Source organism: Colletes gigas, unplaced genomic scaffold, assembly GCF_013123115.1.
Source record: "Colletes gigas isolate AHSC1104 unplaced genomic scaffold, ASM1312311v1 Colletes_gigas_Sc00015, whole genome shotgun sequence".
Classification (NCBI taxonomy): Eukaryota; Metazoa; Arthropoda; class Insecta; order Hymenoptera; family Colletidae; genus Colletes; species Colletes gigas.
Window position 1 is genome coordinate 2,535,149 of NW_025106644.1, and position 23,219 is coordinate 2,558,367.

Here is a 23,219-nt window from a genome sequence, read left to right on the forward strand (position 1 = left end):
TTTTATTAACATTTAAAGCCCCGCCTGTAGAACGACAATCTGTGAACGTGGAATAGCGTTTCTCAGTCAGAAAACGGTGAGGCTTTCGATACGTCAGTAAGTAGAGTTTCTGATGCTGAGTGAGAACCAATATTGTGCGCACGCAGCTGTATGCAGGTTGCCTATCTACAGGCGCAACTTTTGACGTTAATAACTTTTTAACGAAGCCTCTATCGACAAATTGGTATTCTTGATTTTCGTCTTATTTTGGACTCTAGAATCTTCCATTAAAATTTTTCCTAGGGTTGGCCTAACATATTGTATATTTTATTGCTTATTATACAGTTTTCCCCGCGTTTTTTTATATTTTATTTTCGGTTCATACAATTTTCTTTTTTTTTATACAGTTTTCCCCGCGTTTTTTTATATTTTATTTTCGCCATAGGGGTTTCATTTTCAATAAACATAGCTATTTCTACACATCTGAATCAATATTTTTTTGGACAGTTTTTGAATTTAACAAACATCCATACGTTAACTTTTGAAAGTTTGAAAGTATAAGATTTTAGATTTATACAATTTGAGAATTTAAGATTTAAAATTTATAAAATTTGAAAATTTAAGATATACAGTTAGAAAGTTTGAAAATTTGAGATTTGCAATTGATAAAATTTGAAAAATTAAGATTTACAATTAGAAAGTTTGGAAATTTAAGATTTCCAATTAATAAAATTTGAAAATTTGAGATGTACAATTTATAAAATTTGAAATTTACAATTAGAAAGTTTGGAAATGTAAGTTTTCCAATTTATAAAATTTAAAAATTAGGGATGTACAATTCATAAAATTTGAAAATTTAATATTTACAATTTGAAAGTATAAAAATTTAAGATTTACAGTTTAAAAATTTGAAAATTTAAGAATTACAATTTGAAAATTAAAAAATTTGAAATCTAAAAACTTGAAAAATTGTATATTTTACAATCCCATGTAGTATCCACGATGACTTAAAAATTATTTCAAAATTCATACTCTCTCAAATAGCATATCCATGCACTATACCACTTACACAAACAATTATCAAACGTCCAAATCAAAGCAATCAATCCCTATTTTGTGACAACATCCAAAAAAAATTGTTCATCATAAATTCCTTGGACCAATACATTAAAAGACAAATTTTAACGAGAAAAAGGTCTCCTTCGGTGGCGATCTCGTTCAGAAACGGTACCATAAACCAAAGAGCAAAGCTCACGGGAGCCCAGTCACGAAATATTTCGGCTCGGTAGGAGCTAATAGCTGGCTGTGCAAGTTCCTCAGCTGTATCTCGATCCCGTTAGACGGGTAGCCTGTAACCTGACAAACGCGACTAGACACCTTCTCTATCGTCTAGACCTGCGGGAGGTACACGAGCTTCCTATCAGTCGTCTCGAAGATGCGCCGTAAACTCTCAGCGAGGATGGATGATTCGTAGAATAGGATCAACGGGAATCCCATACGCTTCGAGCATAGGGAAATTGTCGTAAAATAAAGTGACCTAACAGCGTTGCTTACCAACGATGATTCATACCAATATCGAGAAGCAATGATCGTTTTTAGGTTATTCCATATGCTTAGAAAAGCGCCATTTTGTTCACAGTTTACAGTTTAACTAACAACTCAATAATTAACTCTCAAATTGAAACGTTAAATTAAATTTAAATTGGATTTTCATTTCATCAATTTCATTTACGAATTTTGAGATTAATTATTAAATTCGAATATAAGTAGTAACACAAAATTTTAATTTGGGGAAGTTTAGAATTGTTTAAAATCACAATTGTACTATTTATTGAAGCTATTTTTTTTTGGCAAATTTTTAGTCTAATTTTCACTAATTTTCCCTAATTTTGATTAGTCGACTCCATTTATTTTGTCCACCAAACGAATTTAGTTTATATAAAATTTATATTAAATTTCAAGTTAATTATTTGCAAAAATAAATGGACTGGAATATTAAAAAAGTTTCGTTGAAAATTCCCCCTTAATAGTGGTCGATTTGTCGACTAAACGCAAAAAGCACTATGGAAGATGGTAGTCGATGCACGTATCTCGTGCACGTCGTGTATTATTCGAGTCGCGCGACAAATGTATCGAGCGGGAGCAGCGTTTCTTTGTACGTACCTGGTAAACACGTCGGGATAATGAGTTCTCGAGAAAGCTTTCTCGAGTTCCTCTAGCTGGAAGCTGGTAAAGGTAGTCCTATATCTGCGCTGCTTCCTTTTCGGAGCGAAGTCGTCGGCCTCCGCCTCGCTCTCAGGGCTGGTCGGCGCTGCTCTGGGGTGGTTGCTCTCCTCCTCCGGCCTCGCCTCATCCGTGGAGATTCCCATTTGCGCGGATTGAGGTGTCGTCGTCGTAGGTGGCAGCGCCGATTGTTGGTGAGACGGTTGGCTCACCTGGTTCGCCTGGCTCGAGCTGCTCGTGCTGCTCGCAGGACTCGTCTGCGGGACAGCTTGCTCGACGCCTCCTCCTCGCGTCGAATGATCTGCAAAATCATTATCTCTTTACCCACTCTGTACCAATTACTCGTTCGACTTCCTTAAACTACAATTTTCTGTCCTCACATCTCTGGGTTCAATCCTCACTTCTCACTTCTCACTTCTCACTTCTCATTGTCGAGAAGTGGTTGAGAATTATTCGTTAATGGAAGTGCTGGTGCACGAACGATTATAGTTAAATTAAATATTGTGGGTGAGATTAACGTTGGTCTAGGTTAGAATGACCTGCAAAATTATTGTCTTTTTACTAGAGTGTCCTAATCATTCCCCATTTGACTTCCTTAACCTAAAACTTTCAGTCCTGATATCTCTAGGTTCAATCCTCACTTCTCACTTCTCACTTCTCACTTCTCAATGTCGAGAAGTCGTTGAGAATTATTCGTTAATGGAAGTGCTGTTGCACGAATGATTATAGTTAAACTAAATATTGTGGGTGAGATTAACGTTGGTTTGGGTTAGAATGACCTGCAAAATTATTATCTTTTTACAATATCTTTTACAGTGTCCTAATCATTCCCCATTTGAGTTCCTTAAACTAACATTTTCAGTCCTGATATCTCTAGGTTCAATCCTCACTTCTCACTTCTCACTTCTCACTTCTCACTTCTCATTGGCGAGAAGTTGTTGAAAATTATTCGTTGATGGAAATGCTACTGCATGAAAGGTTATAATTAAACTGAATATCGTGGCTGAGATTAACGTTTTGGTCGATTAAGTCCTCGCGGTTTAGTTTCCGCCCGCAACCGGGATAAATATCACTGTATTGAGGCGTTGGAAGCGTTTCCTGGAACGTTAACCTCGACTCGATATGGAAGTGGTAATGTTTGAAATGTGTGAAGTAAAAGGAAATTTATTAATAATTATTAAATGTTTATTGTATGATCTTTTGGAATGTTGAGATCGATCCTAGTCTTCAAACAGTGTGTCTTGAGTCAATTTAGATTGGTTTGGAGCTTTGGGAATTGGTTTGAATTGATTGCGTTAGTCAGAAATGTTAAATCATCGAGCTCAATTGTAGAATTTGTGGCTATTATATAACTGAGTATAGTTGTGATATTATTATTAAATAGAGAAATCTCCCAGGTTGAAGCAAATTATGTCAAACCACTTCAAAGTCCCTCAAATTGTCCAAGGAAACAACAGAAAACTTTGTTTTTAGACAATTGGAAACTAGCATACTCACAATTCACTATGCAACCACATCAAACCACTCCAAACTTCCTGAAATTGTAAAAGGAAACAACAGAAAACTTTGTTCTTAGACAGTTGGGAACTAGAATACCCATATTTCCTCATGCAACTGGGTCAAACAACTCCAAGCTACACCAAAGTTTCTCAAATTATCCAAGGAAACAATAGGAAACTTTGTTTTTAGATAGTTGGAAACTAGAATACCTGCAATTTACCATGCAACCACATGAAACCACTCCAAACTTCTTCAAATTGCCCAAGGAAACAACAGGAAACTTTGTTTTTAGATAGTTGGAAACTAGAATAACCACAATTCATCATGTAACTGGGTCAAACTACTCCAAAACACACCAAACATCCTCAAATTGACCAAGGAAACAATAGGAAACTTTGTTTTTAGGTAGTTGGAAACTAGAATAACTACAATTCATCATGTAACTGGGCCAAACTACACCAAAACACACCAAAGTTCCTCAAATTGCCCAAGGAAACAATAGGAAACTTTGTTTTTAGATAGTTGAAATCTAGAATAACCACAATTCATCATGTAATTGGGTCAAACTACTCCAAAACACACCAAACCTCCTCAAATTGACCAAGGAAACAATAGAAAACTTTGTTTTTAGGTAGTTGGAAACTAGAATAACTACAATTCATCATGTAACTGGGCCAAATTACACCAAAACACACCAAAGTTCCTCAAATTGCCCAAGGAAACAATAGGAAACTTTGTTTTTAGATAGTTGAAATCTAGAATAACCACAATTCATCATGTAATTGGGTCAAACTACTCCAAAACACACCAAACCTCCTCAAATTGACCAAGGAAACAATAGGAAACTTTGTTTTTAGGTAGTTGGAAACTAGAATAACCACAATTCATCATGTAACTGGGTCAAACTACTCCAAAACACACCAAACCTCCTCAAATTGCCCAAGGAAACAATAGGAAACTTTGTTTTTAGATAGTTGGAAACTAGAATAACCACAATTCATCATGTAAATGGTTCAAACTACTCCAAAACACACCAAACCTCCTCAAATTGCCCAAGGAAACAATAGGAAACTTTGTTTTTAGATAGTTGGAAACTAGAATAACCACAATTCATCATGTAAATGGTTCAAACTACTCCAAAACACACCAAACCTCCTCAAATTGCCCAAGGAAACAGTAGGTAATCTTGTTTTTAGATAGTTGGAAACTAGAATATCCACAATTCACTATGCAACTGTGTCAAACAACTCCAAACCACACCAAACTTCCTCAAGTTGCCCAAAGAAACAACAGAAAAATTTGTTCTTAGACAATTGGAGACTAGCATACCCACAATCCACCATATATTTCACATACAGACACACGTATCTGATTCAGCGAACGTTATCGAGGGAGGTACAGTAAACTTATCCAACGTTCAACGTGTCTCTATCTTACTTTTATAAACCAGGTACATCCTTCCTTTGATAACGTTCGCTGACTCAGACCCACGCGAACGTTATCGAGGGAGCCTTTTTTTCCAGATTCTAAATTCGTTCAAAAACCTAAGAATATGTGCAGCATTTTTGTACAATTTGCACCATTTTTCGTAGGAATCAATTAAAATCGATAACGTTCGCTGACTCAGGCCCACGCGAACGTTATCGAGGGAACACTGTAGCCAGTATATAAACGTACGATAGCCCCAAATTGGACTCGTGGAATCCAGCTCTGGGAGAACAATGGTCCCCAAGAATGTCTGGAACGATGACTTGTGTAATCGTACGCCCAACGTCCAAGTGCATACCTAGAATCTACACCCATCAAACTATTCTCACATCGACGCAATTGAAAACCTAAAAATATGCCACCAAATAATTTCAAACAGACGATTTAAACCGAAAAGAATTGCTCCCGTGTTAACCCAGAAACGGTTTCGAAAACGTCGAAACCGTAAAGATCGGGCGAAAAGGGGCCCGCTGTAGGGGCCCCAGGACGCTGGAAGGGAATCGTTCTCGGCGTTCACGAAACAGTCGCTTCCTCCTGGCCGTGAAATTACAGTGTTTACGCGAATTAGATTTCGGTTTCGGTAATTTTCAGTTAATAACGAACTGGCCCAACGAACGAACGAGCATTAAGTGCGGCTCGGGGCCCATTAATGCTATTATAATGTTAAAGGCTACCTTAGCGTTCATCCTCCAACATCTCCAGGAATAACAGAGGAACCTGTACGTAGCGTATTCGCGATTTAATGACGAAATCCGAGAAAAACGAGAGCAAAGAAGTTGGTCCCAAGCTTAGATCTTGCTTATAGTTCGCATTACGTGCTGGGGCTACCTGCATTATAAACTCATTCCCGATAAATCGGACCGATTAACGTCTGCTATTCCTTCCATCCCTCGTCCTGGTCGGGTTTAAACGGATTTCGAGGCGCGATATCGACGAACTACGAATACTGGCACCTCCTGTGGATCATCGATGGTTTCTGGTTTGGTCCAGCACGGATCGAATTTCGATAATGACGAATCGCGCGGCGGATGAGTGCCGGTTCTTTGCGAAATTCATTAGAGTCGACGGGAAACCGGTTGGAAGAAACCGGGGCTAAAACAGCTTTGCAAATTGCGGACGCGAATTATCAGTAGCAGCTTGTAAGCACGAGGTGGGATCCATCGGTTGGTATGTCGAGGATATCGATCGCGCGTGAAAATGATTCTGGTCGTTACAAGCGAATCGAACGCTGTTACATGATCACTCACGGCATCGAACGTGCCGAAGTGTGGGCTTGTAGGGATCATTAATGCGGCAAGGTCGGTGAAAGGAATGATAGCACTCCGTCCTCCTTCGTCCACGCGTGTCTCCGCGCCTCTCCGTCTGCGCGCGCAGCTGGTGCGCGCGCATACGAACCGATTCGAACACGAAACGCGCGCATACAACCGATTTAGAAACAAACAGCACGCTAAAGTACGTTATTTACTTTAGTATGAGGTCATTTGGAGTGGAGGGGGAAGAATTTTGCTTTTCTGGCGTGAAATTTGTCTACGAAGTGTGTTTTTGACGATGTTCTGAACTGTAGTAGGCTTGTTTGAGGGTGTTTGACGTGGTTTGGCGCGCCTTTATGCGAAACAACGTGGCTTTTTGAGTTGCAATAGATGAGATTGAGGTTAGGTATTCGATCACAATTCTCTCTGGGGTGAGGTCACATGTGGGAGGTTGAGAAATTAATTTTCGAGATTAGTTTTAAGGTTCAAGGTTAATTTTAATTGGGAAAATAAGTTCCATGAGGTACATCGAAGTTGATCAACCTTTGTTTCTTTTTGTAGATTCTAAATTCTTTGAGAAATGTGAGTATGTGTGTAGCTTTTGTTTGCAAATTGCATGATTTTTACTAAGAATCAATTAAAACATAGTGAAAGTTGATTTGTTAATAACGTTATATTTTATGAGATATTGACTAGGGATCATCTGTCTATTTTTGTGGAAAAATTTTAATGAGGGATTCTAGAGGCCAACATAAGACGAAAATGAAGAATACCAATTTGTTGATGGAGGCTTCGTTAAAAAGTTATTAACGTTTGAAGTTTCGCCAGTACTGAATTTTTTTCTCGAAAAAGCGCAGGATTTCGGGGGTATGTCTATTGACCAAAAATTATTGTAATTGACCTCTGCAACCAAAAATAATTTTTTTAGAACGACTTGAAATTTTTTAATTTTGTCGAAAAATTTGCCCCCCTACTCGAATTTTTTTCTCGAAAGTGACTAGCAATTCGGGGGTATGTCTATTGACCAAAAATTAGTGTAATTAACTCCTCTAGCTAAAAATAATTTTGTTAGGACGATTTGAAATTTTTTAATTTTGTCGAGAAATTTGCCTACCCTACCCTGTCGATTTTTCTTGGAAATTCGCTTTTCATTTTTAGTAGTTTTGTTTGACGCGCTACGGAAATTTTGTCTAACACTTTTTTGTGGGTACCTATGAGCTCTACTTCAGAAAAAAGTTTCACCGAAATATATTCACTATTGTAGGAGTTATGGTCATTTCAAGTTTGGACCATTTTTATGGGGTTTTTTTCACTTTACGGGGTTAAGGAACAAATTTTTCATTATTGTCAGAATTTCTACATATTCTCCATTAAAATACGCGTTATTTGCCTCTTTAAACATTAAAATCCTTCAATCCGTTCAAAAGTTATGACGTTTTAAAGATAAGCACTAAATTTTGGAGTAACATTTCTGGCCTGAAATAATATTATCAGTAATGAATTTTTTTCTCGAAAGTACGTAGGATTTCGAGTATATGTCTATTCACCAAAAATGATTGTGATTGACCCCTGCAACTAAAAATAATTTTTTCAAAGTGATTCAAAATTTTTTAATTTCGACACTTCTAACAAGAGGGGAGGGGGTAGAAAATTTAAAAAGTGAACATTTTGTGAACTTAGCGCGCCATGATAATTATTCTCAGTCCTATTTGCAACGCCCTAACCCAGAACTAACCCTGATAAGGGGGGTTGGAAAATTTAAAACACATAAATTAACAATTTCGAAAGAAAAGGTATCAAACATTAGAGAGGATCTACTTATCTATACATTGAGCTCGCTTTTTCGAGACATTATTTCATTTTGAAGTTCTAAAAATTCTCAAAAAAATATTATCATCCCTAATAAGAGTGTAAAAAATTTAAAAAGTGAAAATTTTGTGAATTTATTCCGCCATAAAGGACCCTGCACAGATCTTACGGAAAATGCCCCCCGGTTAAGTTAGCTGAACTTTTGATATGATGTAGTTCATGATGTCTTGATGAAAAGTCCCAATTATATTTAACTTTGCAATTAAAACATATATTCCCATAAATTTGCCCAGTTTACTCTACAAATGTGACTTTTAGATTCAGGCCTCGAGGCGTCCTCCATTTTGTTGGGTATAACCTATAACAGATGGCGGGAAAATTCAAAAATTCAAACTGATTTCCGCAGAAACTCGTTGCATTTCGATTTATAGTTTCGATCTATAATTTCGAACTAATATATATATAAAATAATATAATAAAACTCTAATTTTGGTGAATTTTTGACAACCAATCCCCACTTTAATTTTCAAAAAGAACGAAATCTAGAGAATGTAAATTTTCCATAAACATCGAAAATCACTTCGAAGTAATTTTAGTGAATTTTTTATGACAAATTCCCGTTGTATTTGTTAAAAAAACGAATACAAAACGATGTAAATTTTCCATAAACATCGAAAATATATAAAAATCTACATTTGAGAAATATTCCCAGTCTTATTTGCGACGCCCCATAGGCGTTCTCCGCTTATAGCGCGCTGATTGTTGTAAGGTTCGCGAGGATCGACGAAGAAAGTCGTGGAAAATTCTCGAGGCCTCGACGTGCCAGTTGCGTGTACGTAGAGCTGGCCATTATAACACGTCCGCGAGGAACACAAGCGGCCTCAATGAGTCGGCTAATTAGTTTATTACGCCGCGCTAATTTGTATGCCCATAAATCGCGATCGTATGTACACGGTACGCGTAATGCACCGAGTTAATGCGCGGACTTGAGAGAGTGTTGGTGAGTCGCGTACACGCAGAGGCGACCCAGCCACATAGTAGCGTGCAAATATGACAGAAATGACTAGCAGATTTTCGAGCCGCTCTCTCGGAAATCACTCCATCCAAAGCGTCTAATCGAGCGTGACGCATCTAATCGGGTATTCGCGATACACTGTAACCGGTGTAGCGGCCACGGGGAGAAGAAATAAATTAACATCGTAAATTCTCAATACCCGGCGATGAATTAACGACGAGTCAATTAACGCGGTTGCCAACCGACGGGGATCCTAGAATCGAGAAACACGCTCCTAGCGGCGATTGTAAACCTGAAAATGCGAAATTGAGGCCCCTGGAACGGGTACAACACAGCGCAATTGAGCCTGAAACTCGATTTTCAATTGAATTTTGAGTGATAGTTGTTGGAAACGTTTATGTGTATGAGATATTCAAGATTGAAGTTGGTAAATAGTAGTAAATGTACTGATAAAACAAAAAGGAGACGTAGGAGTCATGCAACAAGGGAGATTTTCATGCAATAATCAAGGTTCTATACCCTGCATTGAAACTCAACACTGTTGGAGTCTTGAAAACAGTTGCATCTGGGTTTTCTTTTTGAAATATTCAAGATTGCAGTTGGTAAATCTTAGTAAATGTACTGATAAAGCAAAAAGAAGACATAGGAGTCATGAAACAAGGGGGATTTTCATGCAATAATCAAGGTTCTATACTCTGTATTGGAACTCAACACTGTTGGAGTCTTGAAAACAGTTGTATCTGGATTTTGTTCTTGCGATACCCATGACTCAAGTGTGTTTTATGATATATCTTTCTTAAATATGCTAATAAAACAAAGGAAAAACATAGGAATCTTATAATGAGGGAGATTTCCTTATAATAATCAAGGTTCTATAGTCTGTTTCAAAACTAGACACTGTTGGGGTCCAGAAAACAATTGCATCTGGGTTTTGTTTTTGAGATATTCAACATTGAAGTTGGTAAATATTACTAAATGTACTGATAAAACAAAAAGAAGACGCAGGAGTCATGAAACAAGGGGGATTTTCATGCAATAATCAAGGTTCCATACTCTGTATTGGAACTCAACACTGTTGGAGTCTTGAAAACAATTGCATCTGGATTTTTGTTTGAGATGATCAAGATTGAAGTTGGTAAATATTAGTAAATGTACCTATAAAACAAAAAGGAGACGTAGGAGTCATGAAACAAGGGGGATTTTCATGCAATAATCAAGGTTCTATACTCTGTATTGGAACTCAACACTGTTGGAGTCTTGAAAACAATTGCATCTGGGTTTTGTTTTTGAGAGATTCAAGTTTGAAGTTTATACATATTACTATGTGCACATATGAAACAAAAAGAAGACATAGGAGTCATGAAACAAGGGGGATTTTCATGCAATAATCAAGGTTCTATACTCTGTATTGGAACTCAACACTGTTGGAGTCTTGAAAACAATTGCATCTGGGGTTTGTTTTTGAGATATTCAAGATTGAAGTTGGTAAATATTAGTAAATGTACTGATAAAACAAAAAGAAGACGTAGGAGTCATGAAACAAGGGGGATTTTCATGCAATAATCAAGGTTCTATACCCTGTATTGAAATTCAACACTGTTGGAGTCTTGAAAACAGTTGCATCTGGGTTTTCTTTTTGAGATATTTAAGATTGCAGTTGGTAAATCTTAGTGAATGTACTGATAAAACAAAAAGAAGGCGCAGGAGTCATGAAACAAGGGGGATTTTCATGCAATAATCAAGGTTCCATACTCTGTATTGGAACTCAACACTGTTGGAGTCTTGAAAACAATTGCATCTGGGCTTCGTTTCTGAGATATTCAAGATTGAAGTTGGTAAATATTAGTAAATGCACTGATAAAACAAAAAGAAGACATAGGAGTCATGAAACAAGGGGGATTTTCATGCAATAATCGAGGTTATATACTCTGCCTTGAAACTCAACACTGTTGGAGTCATGAAAACAATTGTATCTGGATTTTGTTCTTGCGATACCCATGACTCAAGTGTGTTTTATGATATATCTTTCTTAAATGTGCTAATAAAACAAAGGAAGAACATAGGAATCTTGTAATGAGGGAGATTTCCTTACAATAATCGAAGTTCTATAGTCTGTTTCAAAACTTGACACTGTTGGGGTCCTGAAAACAATTGCATCTGGGTTTTGTTTTTGAGATATTCAAGATTGAAGTTGGTAAGTATTAGTAAATGCACTGATAAAATAAAAAGAAGACATAGGAGTCATGAAACAAGGGGGATTTTCATGCAATAATCGAGGTTCTATACTGTGTATTGAAACTCAACACTGTTGGAGTCTTGAAAACAATTGTATCTGGATTTTGTTCTTGCGATACCCATGACTCAAGTGTGTTTTATGATATATCTTTCTTAAATGTGCTAATAAAACAAAGGAAGAACATAGGAATCTTGTAATGAGGGAGATTTCCTTACAATAATCGAAGTTCTATAGTCTGTTTCAAAACTTGACACTGTTGGTGTCCTGAAAACAATTGCATCTGGGTTTTGTTTTTGAGATATTCAAGATTGAAGTTGGTAAGTATTAGTAAATGCACTGATAAAATAAAAAGAAGACATAGGAGTCATGAAACAAGGGGGATTTTCATGCAATAATCGAGGTTCTATACTGTGTATTGAAACTCAACACTGTTGGAGTCATGAAAACAATTGTATCTGGATTTTGTTCTTGCGATACCCATGACTCAAGTGTGTTTTATGATATATCTTTCTTAAATGTGCTAATAAAACAAAGGAAGAACATAGGAATCTTATAATGAGGGAGAATTCCTTACAATAATCAAGGTTCTATAGTCTGTTTCAAAATTTAACACTGTTGGGGTCCTTAAAATAATTGCATCTGGGTTTTGATTTTGGGATATTCAAGATTGAAGTTCGTAAATATTAGTAAATGTACTGATACAACAAAAAGAAGATGTAGGAGTCATGAAACAAGGGGGATTTTCATGCAATAATCGAGGCTCTATACTGTGTATTGAAACTCAACACTGTTGGAGTTTTGAAAACAATTGCATTTGGATTTCATTCTTGAAATATTCAATATTAGAGGTTGTTTTACTAACTATCTTCGTTAAATATATTAATACAACAAAAGGAAACCATAGAAGTCATATAACGAGGTGAATTTTCTTGCAATCAGCGAGGTACTATACTCTGTCTCAAAACTCTTCATGGATCTAAGAATAATAATTTAATCTTCCAATTATAAACAACGTAATACAGTTAAAAAACACCTATTTCACTATAAAATACTGTTGCATAGTATTTGAAAAGTCCTATTAATTACACAAAACCTATCACCAAACTATATTAAATATATTTATCCCCAAAAACATGAATCTTCTCCTCTCATTCGACCATGTTGCAACCATTATCAACAGTTTAAAGAGTATTAATTCTTCCATGCCTCACTGTATATAAATTTATCAACTTCCCCCGCGTTTTTTTATATTTTATTTGCGTTCTGATCATATTACGGTTATCTCTTTAATTTTGTATTATCTTTTTCCCTCCTTTTCCTCGTTCCTCGCCTTTCTCCGTGTTTCTAATCAATTTCGATTAACATTTCTTAAGTTAATCATAATTTTTGTAGAGGAACCCTGAAAATAATCGATGAACGTTCCGATATAATCGACACGGAAACGAACACGTACAGTTATCCAGCAGTCATTTTCCACGGATAAGAGTGGAAACATTTAGAAAAATTAGCATGTCTATTACTGGTCTTTCACTTCCAGGTGTATTAGATAACGAGTTTTACCTTTCATTGGTTAAACTGGGGTGAATTATAAAACGATAGCGCTTGGAAGCGACCATTGAACGAGCAATCGACTGTTCTGTCGATCACGTGCTCGCGTTTAAGCTTCCATTCCTACATAATAACATTAATTTAGAACAGTTAGAATAGAGTTTTTTATGCGTGGTCGCGAAAGGAAATTATTTGAAAGAAAAGTGATTCGATGTACGATTAACTTTCACGCTGGGACCAGCAAGATTGTGCAAAGTTGTGCAGAGTCGAACCAAGATGGCCGCCAGACTCGTCGTTCGACTTCTTTTACTTCCTGTTTTTTTGTTCATTTCAGTTGTTTTTAGAAGCAGGAAAATTAACTCGTGATTTCTTATGGTTAGATTCTTGCATTATTTTTGAGTTCATTATATCGATGGGTAAAATTTTCTGTTTAAAAATTAGGTTATATTATGTTATACTATATTATACTATATTAAGTTACTATTGCAACTCTGTTCGAGCTTTAATAACACTTTAATACTAGATTTATGGACTGAGACAATTTGACTCATTTAAAATGAGAAATTTTTAAACAATTGGATTTGACTCATTTAAAATTTTATTGTTATATATATGTATAACATTATTAATCAGTCAAATTGGCTCAGTCTGTAAATATAGTGTTAAATGTCTATGAATTATTGATTTCGATATTTTAATAGGAAGCATAACCTAAAATCTGATAAATGGAATTAGTGAAATATGGGAGCATTGTAGAGGGTTGTCTCAACTCTAAATATTTTTGCATTTTTAAGGGTATCGTTGGGTAAAATATTTTGTTTAAACATTAGAATATATTAAGTTACCATTGTGACTCTGTTCGAGATTTAATACCACTTTAAGGGTCTACGAATTATTAATTTCGATATTTTAATAGCAAGCATCCCCCATATACAATAAGTAGACTAGAGATGTTTATGCAAATTCATATTTTTGTTATAGAATTAATGAAATGGGAGTTTTGTAGATGGTTGTCTCAACCCCTAAATATTTTTGCAATTTTAAGTGCATTCTGTAGTTTTTTTTTCAAATTAACATTTCATCCCCCAAAACCAATAAGTAGACTGTGGATTTTTATGAATAGAATTCATGAAAAATGGGAGCTTTGTAGAGGGTTGTCTCAATTCTTGAATTTTAATCGCAAACTGTAATTTTTTTTTCAAATTATAATTTCATCCCCCAAAACCGATAAGTAAACTGTAAATCTTCATACAAATTCCTATTTTTATTAATAAAATTAATGAAATGTGACTTTATAGAGGGCTGTCTCAACCCCTAAATATTCACTGCATTTTAAATTTATTCTCCATATTTTTTTTCGAAATTAAAATTTCATCCCCCCAAAATCTAATAAATTCCAATCATTTTCAATCGAATCATAACTTTTATTCTCGAACGTGGGGGATGATTTAATACTCGTAGATCGTTGGAGACCAATTCGAGGGGCCAATCAACCCTCGTAGAAGAGTTAAACGTATGCGCGGGCGTAATCTGCATCCGGAAGGTAAATATCTGGCGTTATCGTCGGCTCTATCGCGTGAGCAGCCACCGGGCTGAATAAGGGATCGCCGATAATTCGTAATTGCTTGTTATTATCGTGCTGAGAAATCGAACACGTCCGACCGTCGCCGGTTCTTGTCACAGGATGCATTGATGCGTCTATTAGCGGGAATTTGCAAGTATGATTCGATGTAAAAACACCTCGTTCGGTGTAACCCGTCGCGGTACAACGACGTCTCGATTCCATGATTCGCACGCATCAACGCACCCCATGGAATAAGGATCCCCCTGGTACACGTCGTATAAAACACTTTTATCCCGGTACTTTTTATAATTTCTGGCCGATTAAACCGTTCAGTCGATTTCTGTCACTTGCGATGCATGAAAAATAATGTACGAACCTTTGAACGAACGATAATACGGTAGAATTTCGATTATCAGGCATACTCGGGGCTGGGGTAACGTAGAAAAATCAAATATGGCGGATAATTTGACTGTAAGTACATATGAAGTGATAAAAACGAGGAATTGGTCCAGTTTTATGGGGTTAAGGAACAAATTTTCGAATATTTTTCATCAAAATACACGTTGTTTGCATTTTGAAGCATTAGAATACTACAATCTATAGAAAAATTATGATTTTTTTAAACATATGCATGATATTTCAGGGAAACATCTCCGGGCAGACAATATATTTTAGGTAAAGAATTTTTTTCTCAAAACTGCGTAGGATTTTTGGGGTATGTGTATTCAACAAAAATAATTGTAGTTGACCCGTGCAACCAAAAATAATTTTTTTAGAATCATTTGAAGTTTTTTAATTTTGTCGAAAAATTTGCCCCCTACTCGAATTTTTTTCTCGAAAGTGATTAGGATTTCGAGGGTGTGACTAATGACCAAAAATGATGGTGATTGACCCCCGCAACCGAAAATAATTTTTCCAGAACGATTTGAAATTTTTCTTTTTCGTCGAAAAATTTAGGGACTTCTCCCTGTAGATTTCTATTAGAAATTCGTTTTTTATTTTTAGTAATTTTGTTTGGCGCCCTATAGAAAAGTTGTCTAATACTTTTTTGTAGGTATCCATTAGCTCTACTTCAGAAAAAAGTTTCATTGAAATATATTCACTATTGCAGGAGTTATGACTGTTTGAAAATTGGACCATTTTTATGGAGTTTTTCTCATTTTACGGGGTTAAGGAACAACTTTTTCAACATTTTCAGAATTTCTATATATTCTTCATTAAAATGCGCGTCGTTTGCCTTTTGAAACATTAAAATCCTTCAATCCGTTCAGAAGTTATGATTTTTTAAACATTTGCATGCAATTTCGGGGAACCATTTCTAGCCTCAGATTATAGTTTTGGAAAAGAATTTTTTTCTCGTTAGTGCGTAGGATTTTGAGGGTATGTCTATTCACCAAAAATGGTTGTAATTGACCTCTGCAACTAAAAATAATTTTTTTAGAATCATTTGAGGATTTTGATTTTGTCGAAAAATTTGCCCCCTACTCGAATTTTTTTCTCGAAAATGTTTAGGATTTCGAGGATATGTCTATTGACCAAAAATGAGTGTAATTGACTCCCCTAGCTAAAAATAATTTTTTTAGAACGATTTTTTATGTTTCTATTTGGTCGAAGAATTTGTCCACCTACACCCTGTCGATTTTTCTTTAAAATTCGTTTTTGATTCTTAATAAACACAATCATGCGTTATATAGTAATACAATTTATTAATAAAAAATAAAAATACTCGTCAACTGTTTAGTATCGATGTCACTGCTGGATGCATGTGACTGTGACTTCTTTATTTGTGTGAAATATAATCCGTAACATTTACCAAAGAATATTCGTGGTAAATATGCCGATTGTATGTAGAAAAAGGAGGGTAGTTTTACTTCGATTTCATTTGGAATGTCTAAATGAGGCGATCTCCATAATTGCAACAATGAAGGAAACTCGCCAAAAAAAGATCATTCAATCGATTTCTACGGCTTCTAATCACTAAAAAATAATGTACAACCTCTAAACAAACAATATTATGTAGGAAAAGAAGGATAATTTTACTTCTATGGTATTCGAAACACGAAATGTTGACCAAACTAGTCGACCTCCATAATAGCAAAAATGAAGAAACTCGCCAAAAAAAGATCATTCATTCAATTCCTATCACTTCTAACCAATAAAGACTAATGTACAACCTTTAAACAAACAATATTATGTAGAAAAAGAAGGGTAATTTTACTTCTATGGTTTTTGAAACACGAAATGTCGATCAAACAAGACTACCTTCGTAATTGCAATAATGAGGAAACTCGCGTAAGAAAGATCGTTCATTCAATTTCTATCACTTCTAATCAATAAAAACTAACATACAACCTTTAAACAAACAATAGTACGTAGAAAAAAAAGGAAAGTTTTACTTTTATGGTATTTGAAACACAAAATGTCGACCAAACGAGTCGACTTCCATAATTGCAAAACTGAAGGAACTCTCCATAAAAGATCATTCAAACGATTTCTATCGCTTCTAGTCACTAAAAAATAATGCACAACCTCTAAACAAGCAATATTATATAGAAAAAGAAGGGTAATTTTACGTTTATGGTATTCGAAACACAAAATGTCGACTAAATGAGTCGACCTCCGTAATTGCAACAATGAAGAAACTCACGAAAGAAAGATCATTTAATCGACTTCTACGGCTTCTAATCACTAAAAAATAATGTACAACCTCTAAACAAACAATATTATGTAGAAAAAGAAGGATAATTTTACTTTTATGGTATTCAAAACACGAAATGTCGACCAAACGAGTCGACCTCCATAATAGCAAAAATGAAGAAACTCGAAACTCGCCAAATAAAGATCGTTCATTCAATTCTTATCACTTCTAACCAATAAAAACTAATGTACAACCTTTAAACAAACAATATTACGTAGAAAAAGAAGTGTAATTTTACTTTTATGGTATTCGAAACACGAAATGTGGACTAAACGAGTCGACCTCCGTAATTGCAACAATGAAGAAACCCGCGAAAGAAAGATCGAAAGCCGAACGAGGCGTGGCAAGTCGAATCGCAGCGGGAAGAAGAGGGTCGAGGCGATAGCAAAACCGTTTCCTACGTATTAACTCCTGTATTAGATACACACGTAACGCTTAGCCGCGGCGAGAATTATCTCGGATTCGATCGTAAGAAGTAATTAAGTCGGCAGGAACGAATCTCTCATTTCGATACGCGGCCTAATGCGTGCCGGAATTTTCTACGAAACGCGCCGGCGATAAACGCGATTCGAATCCGAATATCGAAATGACAGTCGATTGGCGCCAACTGGTATTCCTTAATTACAAGCTTACCGTCAACGTGCAATAACGTTCAATTAGCACACTAATGGATCGGATTTCTCGGGCAGGTACCTACGCACGCGATAAATTCGATTGCGCAATCGAGCGAGCTCTCGATTCTTAACGAATGACTCGAACGCATCCGCTCATTGCTGTTCGAATTTCTTGGTAAAAATCTCTTTTTTTTTTTTGTTTATTCATTTACTTGGCGAAGTTTTAATGAAAACTTAAAGTGGACGTGGATGAGAAGTTTAGTAGAGGATGTAATCGAGGTTGTATTGCATGGATCAAAAGAATTGTGTCAATAGGGGAAAAGATTAATAAAAATTTAATTTAAAAACACAAAAAGACTTAAATTGGACGTAGAAAAATATCTAATATTAGGTATAAAAGTATCTAATATAAGTATCCAAGCAATAATCGAGATTGTATTGCATGGATCAAAAGAATCGTGTCAAGAGGGAAGAATATTCATTGATAGTAATTTTGGTATTAAAATATATAACAATTGAGTCGAAAAGATTTAATATAAATCACAAGAAGACTTTGATTGGACGTAGAGAAGTATTTAATCACAGTCAATAATCGAGGTTGTATTGCATGGACCAAAAAAATTGTGTCAAGAGAGAAGAAGATTGAATATATAACAATTGAATCGAGAAGATTTAATTTAGCAACACAAAAAGACTTAAATTGAACGTAGAAAAGTATCTAATCCCAGTCAGTAATCGAGGTTGTATTGCATGGACCAAAAGAATTGTGTCAATAGGGAAGAAGATTGAATATATAACATTTCAGTCGAAAAAATTTATTTCCAGAACACAGAAAGACTTAAATTGAATTTAAAAAGTATTTAATCCCAATCAGTAATCGAGGTTGTATTGCATAGATCAAAAGAATTGTGTCTCGAGGGAAGAAGATTGATAAAAATTTTGGTATTAAAATATAGAACAATTGTATCGAAAAGATTTAATATAAACCACAAGAAGACTTAAATTGGACGTAGAAAAGTATCTAATCCCAGTCAATAATTGAGATTGTATTGCATGGACCAAAAGAATTGTGTCAAAAGGGAAGAAGATTGAATATACAACAATTGATTCGAAAAGATTTAATTTAAAAACACGAAAAGACTTAACTTGGACGTAAAAAAGTATTTAATCACAGTCAATAATTGAGATTGTATTGCATGGACCAAAAGAATTGTGTCAAAAGGGAAGAAGATTGAATATACAACAATTGATTCGAAAAGATTTAATTTAAAAACACAAAAAGACTTAAATTGAACATAAAAAGATATCCAATCCCAGTCAATAATCGAGGTTGTACTATACAAACCAAAAAAATTATATCAAGAAACTATCAAAAGAAAATTCTTTGACAATAATTTCGTTATCAAACTATATCACAATTGCAACAAATCAAGGACTCCTAAAACTACTAAAACTCTGCAAAAAATATAATATTATATCAAATTTAAAATCTCACTAATAATTTAGAAAAATATTGTCAGAAAAAGAATTCGTTTAAAAATACAAGCAGTGGTGAAATAACCTACGAATAAAATAAAATAAAAATATTCTCGACACGAAATAAAATTTATTCGAATTATCTCGGAGTAGTTTAACCTACGAACGTCGTAGATCAAACTTAAAACGAACGTCGTTGTGCCACACGGTTGCGACAATGCGTGTTGCAACGTTCTGCCGTGAAACGCGTTGCAAAAAAAAAATTAATGTTGCAAGCGCACGTTTGTCTTTGAGGCGTTCTGAATAAATAAATTACACTCGGTAGGAATTAAAAGTAACTTTAATACGAATATAAATCGTACGAGCGCTGGTGTTGATAGATAGTTTTTCTACGTGTATATTCTGATCGATGTAATCATTAGACGCGAAGTGACTTTTTCATACGTTCATTACAATATCGTCCGGCATATCGAAGTTGAAAGCGACCAATCGAGAACACTCGTTCGATTCTCTTTTAATCGACTCTCGTATACATCGATTCGAGGAGATCGATTAGTCGAGTCGAATCGAGGCTCTCGAACAGTCACGCGCATGCGCGTCAGAAGTTGACTTTAGAGGTTATATTTCTCGACAACGAAAATAAAATCTTATTCCACACTTAATATTCTTTTATAGTTATGTATTATTTATTTTAAATTCTTTGTTATATTTGTATATATAGTATAAAGCATGGTTTCTTTCTTTTTTAAATTTCCAAATACTTAAAATATTCTGCAGATAACGACTATTCGTTATGAATTCACAAAGCAATATTTGCAGTAATTTCAATTAAAAGGGCTCCAATAAAATAATAAAAAAAAAAAACCATGTCTTGGACTATATTTAAAAATTTCTATCCCCATTTAAAAATCTATAAATACAGTACAAAACATTATTTCTTATTTTTTTTACATTTACAAATGCATGAAATATTGTGTAAACGTCGTTCGTTCGTTATAAATTAACAAAGTAATGTTTGAAATAATTCCAATGAGAGAAGGGCTCCAATATAACAATTTTAAAAATATTTACACAATAATTAAATTTTTAAATATAGACAGAACAAAACATTATTTTTTATTTTTTAATTTGCAAATGCATAAAATATTATGTAGACATCGTCCATTCCTTACAAAGTAACGAAGTAATATTTACAATAAATCCAACGAAAAGGACTCCAATTAAACAATTTTCTAAAAATATTTACACAATAATTAAATTTTTAAATATAGACAAAACAAAACATTATTTTTTATTTTTTTATTTGCAAATGCATAAAATATTATGTAGACGTTTCTCATTCGTCACAAATAAACAAAGTAATGTTAGAAATAAATCAAACAATCTAAAAAAAAAAAAACAGAAACCATGTTTTGGAAATCAAAGCTAAAAACCAACGAATCGAGAACACTAGTTCGATTCTCCTTTAATCGATTCTCAGAGATCGATTAGTCGAGTCGAATCGCGACTCTCGAACAGTCACGCGCATGCGCGCCGAACGTACTTCAGAGGTTATACATCTCGACGACGAAAATAAAATCCTACTCCACACTTAATATGCTTTTATAGTTATATATTATTTATTTTAAATCCCCTGTTATATTATACCCATTCGGTTGTTTCAATATTCCCCGAACGCAATAAAAATTGCTCCTTTTTCTCGATTTTATCCGGGTTTTATGTAAGAACGTTAATACTCCATTCGACAAGGGGTGTCGTGGAGAATATTCGAAGGCTCACCGATCCCTTCTTCCGCAATAAAGGAATCGGTTTTCATAATAATTATTCTCGGCGAAGGGGAGGTAATAAAATGAACGTCTGCAAAGATAATTACGTTTTTTTAATAATCAACTTCCCCCGTCGAAGTGTTGTTGATCCAACCGCGTGTATTTTTAACGTTTTCATCGGCGCGATAAAACCCCCCGATCTCGTTTTTACGATTCAAACAGACCATTCAATTTTGTGGGCACACGCGATTCGGTCCAACTATAACGTTCGCGCGTTCCCCGCGCGCATTATTCATTTCGAGGCGATTATAAAACTTTGTCGGTAGAATACGGGCCGTGGAACGTTTGTGTGTTTGTTGTTTTTTTTTTCTACGATTCCACGCGGCTCGCGAGGAACCTGTTTGTTCGTTGGCGATGAAAAAGTAAATGTTGGCGGCGCTCGCGCGAGACGCCAGTCCAACGATTATTAGGACGCGCGTTCATTAATGCGCCGGTATTCCGTAACGTAACACGCGAGGAATTCTTTTTTTTTTTTTTGTCCCCTAAGCGCGAATGAAAATCCCCGCATCGGCGAGGATGTAATTTGCAAATTGCTCCATTATCCGCCGGTGAGCCTCGATTAACGATTCCAGCGTCCGTAAAATTAATTAACCGTAGAGAGGTGTACCGTTGAGAACGATTTGTACGCGTCGGGGGAAATCGGCCGGTCATCGATCACTCGAAAATCGAAGGGACCCTGCAGGATGTGGCGAATTAAAATTGGAATTTTGGAGGTGTTGGTTTTTGGGGCTTGGGGAGATGTTGGTAGTAGAAAATTATTGTGAAATGGTATTGAGACTGTTCGAATAGTAGAAAATTACTGTAAAATGGTATTGCAATTGTTCAAATAATAGAAAATTATTGTAAAATAGTATTGTGACTGTTCAAATGATAGAAAATTATTATAAAATAGTATTTCAACTGTTTAAATAATAGAAAATTATTGTAAAATGGTATTGCAACTGTTCAAATATTAGAATATTATTGTAAAATAGTATTGCAACTGTTCAAATAATTTAAAATTATTCTAAAATAGTATTGCAATTTTTCAAATATTAGAAAATTATTATAAAATAGTATTGCAATTGTTGAAATATTAGAAAATTATTGTAAAATAGTATTGCAACTGTCCAAATAATAGAAAATTATTCTAAAATAGTATTGCAATTTTTCAAATAATAGAAAATTATTACAAAATAGTATTTCAAATGTTCATTAATTGAAAATTATTCTAAAATAGTATTGCAATTTTTCAAATAATAGAAAATTATTACAAAATAGTATTTCAAATGTTCAAATAATTGAAAATTATTCTAAAATAGTATTGCAACTGTTCAACTAATTGAAAAATATTATAAAATAGAATTGCAATTGTTTAAAAATAATAATTGATGTGGAATACAAAGGGACAGTTAATTATAGGGAGATGCCAATAATAGAAAATTATTAAAATCTCTTTACAATTTTGCTACCATTTTATTATGATTTTTTCCATTTAAAAATCACCTCATAGAAAATTATTAAAATCTCTAGAATTTTACTAGCATTTCACTACGATTATTTCCATTCAAAAATCAACTCAAAAGAAATTATTTTGAATATAAAATTATTCACATTTCGTTACAATTTTATTATCATTTTATTAAGATTTTTTCGATTTAAAAATCAGCTCAAAAAATTATTAAAATTTCTACAATTTTACTACCATTTTAATACGATTATTTCCATTCAAAAATCACCCCATAGAGAATTATTTTGAACATAAAATTATTAACATTTCTCTATAATTATACTGCCATTTTACTACAATTTTTTCGATTCAAAAATCACCTCATACAAAAGTATTTTAAATAGAAAATTATTAACATGTTTCTACAATTTTATTATGATTTTTTCGATTCAAAAATCACCTGTTTTGGCATTAAAAAAGCCTCGAAACAAAATTAAATTAGCTACTTTGATCGTCATCCAAAGATTTCCCGCGAAAATCGATCTTATTTTACAAAACAATTGT

The 23,219-nt window shown here is 34.6% G+C and overlaps 1 protein-coding gene across 4 annotated transcripts in view; it reads right to left on the reverse strand.

The window, feature by feature from the left end:
* LOC122399989 (homeobox protein aristaless-like) overlaps nucleotides 1-23,219 on the reverse strand; it is a 171,965-nt gene that overhangs the window by 25,566 nt on the left and 123,180 nt on the right. For all 4 annotated transcript variants that reach the window (XR_006259314.1, XR_006259313.1, XM_043401137.1 and 1 more), the window contains exon 2: nucleotides 2,143-2,503. Coding sequence is in view for 2 of the 4 variants with exons in the window: in XM_043401137.1 (XP_043257072.1) it covers nucleotides 2,143-2,503 (361 nt within the window). In the remaining 2 variants the exon portion in view is untranslated. The remainder of the gene's footprint in view (nucleotides 1-2,142; nucleotides 2,504-23,219) is intronic.